This window comes from Loxodonta africana, chromosome 3 (genome assembly GCF_030014295.1).
Source record: "Loxodonta africana isolate mLoxAfr1 chromosome 3, mLoxAfr1.hap2, whole genome shotgun sequence".
Lineage (NCBI taxonomy): Eukaryota > Metazoa > Chordata > Mammalia > Proboscidea > Elephantidae > Loxodonta > Loxodonta africana.
The window spans coordinates 79,382,824-79,391,077 of record NC_087344.1 but is presented as its reverse complement, the minus strand read 5'-3'; the positions used below and the strand labels follow the sequence as shown (position 1 = coordinate 79,391,077).

Sequence of the window (8,254 nt, the reverse complement as noted above, 5' to 3'; positions counted from 1 at the left end):
AAAGGTTTTAACAATTCACTGTGACTGAAAGTGTATGAGTGCCCATCTGGGCTACACCTTCACCGTTTGCTTAGTATCTATCATTTGTTTCAATTCTTGTGAAGTTGATAGAGGAATGAAGTAGTGGGCCTAAACCTATTTTCCTTTGGATCAGCCGTTGCCCTGTTAATCCTCTCTGAAATACTTGGTCTGGCACTTATTAACTCTGTAACCTTGAGCAAATCACTTAAGTTACCTACCAGTGCCTGGGTTCCCTTCTCTGTAAATGGGGATAATAGTACATACATCAGGCATTGCTGGTTCAGCAGAATTCTTACCTTCAGTGTGGAAGACCTGGGTTTGATTCCTGGTCAATGCACAGCCACCTCTCAGTAGAGGCTTTGTGTGTTGCTAGGATGCTAAACAAGTTTCAGTGGAGCTTACAGGCTGAAACAGACTAGGAAGAAAGGCCTGACAACCTACATCCAAAAATCAGGCAATGAAAACCCTGTGGATCACAATGATCGGATCTGCAACCCATCGTGAGGATGGTGCAGCACCAGCGTTTCCTTCCGTTATGCATGGGGTCACCAAAAGCTGGGGGCCAACTCAGTAGCAGCCAACAAGTATATACCCCATATGGTTATTACTAGGAATAAATCTGCAGGTAAATGAGCTAATGCCTAGAACAGTGCCTAAGTTCATATGAGGATCCGTTATTATTAGACCGAATACGATTTCCGTTGTCCAAGTGCTTATTATCTAATCATTTTCTTCAATCCTTGCTGATCAAATGAAAAATGATAGGCAGTTATTTTAATTTACATCTCCTTTATTATCTTTTTTTTTCTTTTTATTATCAGTGAACTTGAACGTCTTTCTGTGTTTACTGGCCATTTGTACTGTCAACATTTCCTTTTTCCAAGCACTGCGGCAAACAGGATCTCACGGGACCCTCCTAATAAATTTGTGAATTAATAAAGCGGCAATCACCATCCCCCACTTTTCAAATTAAGAAAATGAGATTCAGAAAGCTAAACTCTAGTCCCAAGTTTCAGATCTCACCCTTCAAAGTCTAGCAGCTGTCCCAGAAAACCTTCCCGGGAAAAGCTTTTCGTTAGTGGTAATATCCCTTCCTCATGCCAACACCTGCGTCCAGGCGTACTCTCTGCGCACGCCTGCCGTTCGTAGGTGGAGAAGGGCCTTAAAGCGCGGCGGCGCTCCGCTCCTCCAACCCCAGAGCCCGGCCCCGCCCCCGGCCCCGCCCACCCCGAAGGGAGGTGGGCTCCCAACGCTAGATCCAGAGGTAGGGAAAAGGCATAGATTTCCGAGCCCCCGATTGAAGATCGGTTTGGGTCCGCGTCTGCGACGCAGCGTAAGCCACACAGTCCGGAGGTTTGGTAGGCAAACGCATAGATTTCCGAGCCCTTCGATCGGCGGCGACGGCTCGGGCCCTCGGTGTCCTTCCGCCATTTTGCACCTGAAGAGGGAGGGAGGTGGGAGCTGCCCCTTGGGGCTGGGTGGTCAAGGGCGGGCCGGGGCGGGGTCGGGAGGCGGTGGGCGGGCCGGGCCGGGCTGTGGGGCCTAACAGTGAGGTGCCCAGCGAGGAAGGCGCCGGGGCAGGGTGCCCTGCGGGGAGAGTTGAGCTGGTAACGCTCAGGCTGGACCGTAGTGGGAAAGCCCTGCCCCGACGGCCAGAGACGGGGTGCGAGGCCGGGCATGCCGGCTGCGAGACTTCGGCCTGCTTGTCCCTCCTGGGCCTCAGTGTCATAATAATAACAGCCCCTCGCCGGTTCAGCGCTCTACAGTGTGTGAAATTCATTCACGTCGATTTGCTTATATGGTTCTTACACAGTAGTTCTTGAGGGAGAAAACTAAAGCTCAAAGTGAGGAGATTTGCTTTTAGAGGGAGTTCTACTCTGCCCTACAGGGTCGCTATGAGTCAGAATCAACTCGACAGCAGTGGGTTTGGTTTGGAGCCACGCCGTGGCTGTGGGACTTAAATTTTACTCCTCCAAATCCGGGGCCCTTCCCACAGGCGGCTCTGCCTCAGCTGTCAAAGGAAGGGGCCGAGCTAGGGGTTAGAATGGAGAGTGACTGACGGCTCTTTCTGTTGTTTTTTAAGTTCAGCCTCTTTCTGTGCAGATCAGCAGGTCAGAGCTGACTTAAGTATTGAGAAGCCCAGCCATGGATCCGCCGGCACGTAAAGAAAAATCCAAAGTTAAAGAAACTGTCAGCAGAGTTGAGAAGGCCAAGCAGAAATCGGCTCAGCAGGAGCTGAAACAAAGACAAAGAGCAGAGGTGAGATTGTACATGATACTGTGGAGTCGATTCCAACTCTTATCGACCGTATAGGACAGGGTAGAACTGCCCCATGGGGTTTCCAAGGAGCGGCTGCTGGATTCTAGCTGCCGACCTTCTAGCAGCCGTAGCTCTTAACTACTGCACCACCAGGGCTCCAGAAGTGAGATTAAGGAGGGGGAAGTCTGTATACCTGTAGTCTGCTGAGAGATGATAATGGAGTAGAGGAATAGAGAGAACTGTGATGGGGAGCCCTACTAGCCTCCAGGAAAGATAGGTATTCTCCCAGGTTTAGAGGAGATCATTGAGGTCCAGAATGATGAAGTGGCAGCTTGATTCACATGCCCAGTTAGTGTCAGAACACGGATCAGAGCCAGGTCTTCCAAGGACTCCTGGTTTAGAGCTTTTGTGGTTGGGACCTGAGGGAATGAGGAAAAGAGAAAGAGAAGGAATAGGTAAGGGTGAGGGTGAGAGACAGAAAAAGCAAGTGTCAGACACCCCGTGGCACAGATGTACTGGCTTTGGCCCTGAAAGTTGCTGATTATCAGGAAGTAAAGACCTAAAATCTAAACCCAACAAAGTGCTCCTTTGTTCTCTCAACACCTAAAATCAATTTGAGAATACAAAGCTTAAACTGTTATACTGTCTATGCTGCGCCACACTCAGACCTGAGTATTTTAGTTTAGTGTTTAATATCAGGAAAAAGCTTTCTGGTCTTTTTTCTCTTTGTATTCTTTTTTGTTTATTCCTTTTTTTGAGAAATGAAAAAATACAGAATATTATAACAAATAGCTGGCTACTCAGCACCCCAGATTGGTAGTGGTTAGCGTTTTGTCATATTTGCTTGGAGTCTTTTTAAAATTAGATAAAACCTTATATGTAAATTTAAAGTCACCTTTGTTCATTTCCTGTCTTATACCCTTTTCCTCTCTCTATGGGCAATCACTATTACGGGTTTTTTAAATACTTTTACATTCAAATATATTGATAGATACCTTGAACAATATACAATATTATGTTGTTTTTTTAAACATTAATAAAAAAATGCATGTTTCTACATTTTGTTTACATTATGTTTTTATAAAACTCCACGTTAATATGAGTTATTCCTCTTGACTGCTTGTAGTAGTCTGTTTTGTGAATACACTTTATTTGGTATATTTACCCATTCCTCCAGTGATGGACTTTTAGGTTATTTATAGGTTTTTGTTCTCGTTTTCTGCTATTACAAACTCTGCTGTAGTGAAAACCTTTTAGATGTTTCCTTTGGCACCTATGCTAGAATTTCTCTAGGGCTATAACTAGAAGTAGAGTTATTGGGTCATAAGATATGTACATTTTCAATTTTACCATTGTGTGCCATCAAGTCGATTCCGACTCATAGGGACCCTATATGACAGAGTAGAACTGCCCCATAGGGTTTCCTAGGCTGTAATCTTTATAGGAGCAGATTGCCAGGCCTTTTCTCCTGCAGAGCTGCTGGTGAGTTCGAACCACCCACCTTTCAGTTAGCAGCCAAGTGCTCAATCGTTGTGCCACCAGGGCTCCAGCACAGAGAAAGCACTTAATAAACAGTAGTGATTGTTATCAGGAATTATTGTGCTTCCAAGCAGTTGGTTTCCTTTCATTTTGTGGACTCTCAAACAACTGACCGTGTTTACGTTAACTTGCAGAATTGTAATGTATCTTTATAAACCTTAAATTCTTCCTGGAACAAGATGGGAATATAGATATAAAATACATGACACCATGAGGTAGGAAATGTTATCCTCACTTTATAGTGAAGTGACGTGACTAGAGTCCTGCAGTTAATGAGGGGCAGAACTGGGATCTAAACACAGAACTTCTGACCCTTGTCAGAACAGCTGCTTTGCGGTGGTCTTTATCTGTATTGCCTGGGATGTAATTTCTTAAAACAGGAATGTGTCAAGACCCCTTGGCAGAATGAAGACACAGTTACCATTCAATTCTGTAAAGATGCCACATTCCAGAAAGTTAGATGTGAAAGAGAGATGTGAACGGGAGCTGAAGGCACATTTGGCAGTTGAAGCTGCATTTGACACTGTCCGTCACCTTTTCCTTCTTGAAAGTCTTTCATTCCTTGGCTTGGACACTCTGACCCATTTTGAGTTTCTTCTTTCTTTGCTTATTTCACTTATTTATTTTCTACTTATTTTCCCCTTTTTACCATTCTGTCTCCTTGATCTGGTTGTCTCTAAGAGGCTATTTAGTATCCCTTTCAGTCTGTAGCATAGTGATATGCACATTACAAATGCTAATTAAGTAGTTATTAAATGATAAAGTAGAAGTTTATGTTTATATATGTACATATACACACACACACAATACACACACACAGTGGGTATATGACGCAGCCTCACTTGTGGACTGCTACTGAGCTTCCTTAGAAGGAAGCTGAAACCAGGCTCCCTTTAAGTAGCCTGTAAGGAGATTCTTGATGTGGCTTGAGATACCCCCCTGAATTGTCATCCGAGAGCGGTGCACATCAGGTGTTCACTCATGGGGGCAAGGAAAAAAAGGATCGCCCATCGTTCATGTCAGTGGAATTTGGTGGAAAGAGATAGGCAGATATCTGAAGTGAATCATTAGTATGTATCAATGTTAGTATGAACATCGATTGACTAAAGAACCATTTTCCTGATTGATGAAAAATAACTCAGTTCTGTTCACCTACCCCTGCTAGGGACAGTGCTGGTTTAGTGGTAGAATTCTTGCTTTCCATGTGGGAGACCCTGGTTCGATCCCCAGCCGTTGCACCCCATGCGTAGCCACCACCCATCTGTCAGTAAAGGCTTTTATGTTGCTGTGATGCCGAACAGGTTTCAGCAGTGCTTCCAGATTAAGATGGAGTAGAAGACAGAGCTGTCGATCTACTTCCAAAAAATGAGACCAGGCAGCGTTTAGTTCCGTTGTGCATGGGGTCACCATGGGTTGGGGGCCAATGTATATAATATATAGTGTCTATGTAGTGCTTAATAAAAATTAAAGAGAAAAAATTGTATTAGTGTATATATACAGTTAAGGAAGAATAAAACACACACCCTTGTACCTACCTCCCAATTAAAGAAATAGGTGATGACCAGTAACTTGGAAGCTCTGCATATTCCTCTCTAGTCGTGCTCCCAGCCGTCCCACTAGACATAACCTCTTAATTTTAGGCTGATCATTCCCTTGCTGTTCTGTATTAGTTTACTACTTCTATAAAAAAAATCCTTAAATAGTGTTTTTAACAACATACTGTGTAATTTTGCATGTTTCTGAACATTATATATGTCACTACTCTGTGACTGGCTTTCTTCACTCAGCATTATGTTTTTTTTCAGAATCATTTGTGTTGTTTGTAATTATTTTCATCACTGTGCAATTCCATTTTTCTTAAAGATTATAGGATCATTCAAGCTTTCTATTTATTCTAGTCCATTTTGATCATTTTACTTTTCCTAGGAATTTCATTTAAATTTTCAAATTTATTGGTACAAATTCATGTTTTGTTTTAATCTCTGTTGCATCAGTAGCTGTATTCTCTTTTTAGTTCCTAATCGTGTTTTTTTGTGCTACTCTCTTTTTAGCTTGATCATTCATGCCAAAGGTTTGTGGGTTTTTTTAGTATTTCCAAAGAACTCTCTTGCAGTTTTGGTGATCCTGTTTTTGGTTGCTATTTCATTAACTTTTGCTCTTATTTTGTATTTTCTATTCGTCCCAGTTCTCAATCTTTTTTTCCTTTTCTTGTCTTCTTTTCAGTTAACCAAGTTATACCTCCCTTCATTTTTTTCTTCTGTAAGTTGGGAAGTTTTATGATCTGTTTCCATTCTTTAGTAGATAGATTGATTATTCCTAAGATAAAGAAATGGTGAGGAATAAGATAGAGACCCTGCTTTTCATCTTAGAATGCCTTTCACTGTCTCCTTTTCACCCCACTGCCTGCCCTAGGTCATATTCCTACTACTATCTCCCTGGACTATTAAGATACCTCCTACAAAAAAACTGTTCCTGTCTAGTCAATTCTGACTCATGGCATCAGAGGCAGATCACCAGGCCTTTCATCAAGGCACATCTGGGTGGGTTCAAATCACCAACCCTTTGGTTAGTAGTTGAGCACTTAACCAATTGTGCCACCCAGTGACTCCAGATACTCCTAAGTGGCCTATAATCTCTCTTCTCCCCACTCCATCCTTCACCTGCCTCTGGCTATCTTTGCCAAAGCAGATGTAATCAAGGTGCTCCCCTGCACACGTATCTTTACTAGCTCTCCATAGTCAGTCAGATAAAAGTCCAGATGTCTTAGCATGGCATTTAAGGCCTCAACATACTTTTCTTGCTTTTTCCAGCTTCCCAATCCCTACTCTATTAATATCCTTCGTATTAGCAGACTTGGAGTTCCCAGAACTGATCCCATACTTTTCTATTATATTTATTTACTCATAATATTTCCCCCTGGATCATTTATCATGTCGCATCCTCAATCTCTGCCTGCTCAAATCGTACCAATCCTTTAAAGGCCAAATCAAGCCACCTCACTGCTTTTTCTGATTCCCCAAATGGAATTACACCTTTTCCTCACTTATCGACAGTCTCATTATCTGACATTTCACATTTATGACAATAGTAAAAAATCTACTATCTGACTATTTTGTGCATTAACAACGTATGTCTGGTGGTAACGAACACCAAGGTGTGAGGCGACAGTAACACTGGCTGTGATGATTAAGGTTATGTGTCAACTTAGCTAGGCCATGATTCTCAGTAGTTTAGCAGTTATTTAATGATGTAATTTGACAGTTATGTGATGATGTAGTCATCCTCCATTTTGTAATCTGATGTGGTCATCCTCCATTTTCACATAATGCTGATTTTTGCATAACAACCTGGTTTTTGGAACCTAACCATGTCAGTAAGTGAGGAGTGGGTGTAGTATCTACCTTTCTTATTCCCATATCACTATCCCTGCATTACTGGTGCAGTTCTGAAATTTTCAAATGATAAAGCCTACTGTGTCTGAAAATATGTTGAGCCCTAGCTTCCATTGCTAACATATTTTTGCCTCCCATTCAGATCTATGCCCTCAACAGAGTCATGACAGAACTGGAGCAGCAGCAGTTTGATGAGTTCTGTAAACAGATGCAGCCTCCTGGAGAGTGAGTCATCTCTGTGTTCAAACTAGATGGGACCCTGGAAGCTGTTTGAGCCTTTTTATCAGTTTTAAGCTGAGATGGCTCATTTGGAGCCTTACAGAACTGGACAAAAAGACATTTGTGTTATCTCTAAAACTGGAGAAATCTGAACTTAATTCCTGTATGTAGCTTCTACTTCACTGGTTCCTCCCATCTGAATTGGCCCAATCCTTGCTGAAGAGACATTTTCTTCTAAGACAGTAGATTTTTTAAAACCTTTTTTTATTGTTTGAGAAAATCAATGTTTCTTGCGAAGCTGTTTATCTTTACCAAAAACGCAAATAAAATATTAATAAAATGTTCATTTGTTCATACTTTAGCTTGGGGGTGCCTAGCTGTAGAAAGGGGAGCCAGAAAAAATGTAATAGGTAAGAAAAGTTGAGGTATATAGAGGAAACCCTTTCTCCTTCAGGAGAGAAGAGGAAAAAACATGGCTGCTTCCAGTTTTCATTCTTCCTAGGGCTAAAACTCTGCAGACCCTGCTGATCGTAAGTTTTTAGCCACAAAAATGTGGCTCTCTACTCCCAGATTACCCACTAGTCAGGGCTAGCATCTCGAAGCTAAGATTCTCCTTACCCTTGTGATTGTAGATACCTGGCAGCAGGCTTGCACCCACAGGGAGAAGGGCTTGCAGGTGATTTTTTTTGTTTTTCAGTTTTAGGGATACTTTATCAGGCCTAGAAACAGACTTGTGATGAGCATATTCAGACTCATCCATCAGGAATTAGTCATCCAGCCACCTACCTGCCAGTTTGAGGTGTAGAAATGTAAAGCTGTTTCTG

The 8,254-nt window shown here is 42.5% G+C and overlaps 1 protein-coding gene across 1 annotated transcript; it reads left to right on the top strand.

Annotated features, from left to right (window-relative positions):
• Positions 1-1,362: 1,362 nt before the first annotated feature.
• Positions 1,363-7,838, top strand: SVBP (small vasohibin binding protein). Its single transcript, XM_023554605.2, has 3 exons — positions 1,363-1,475; positions 2,125-2,280; positions 7,354-7,838. The coding sequence occupies exons 2-3, from the start codon at positions 2,167-2,169 to the stop codon at positions 7,438-7,440; spliced, it is 201 nt and encodes a 66-aa protein (XP_023410373.1). The 5' UTR covers positions 1,363-1,475; positions 2,125-2,166; the 3' UTR covers positions 7,441-7,838.
• The last annotated feature ends 416 nt before the right edge of the window (positions 7,839-8,254 follow it).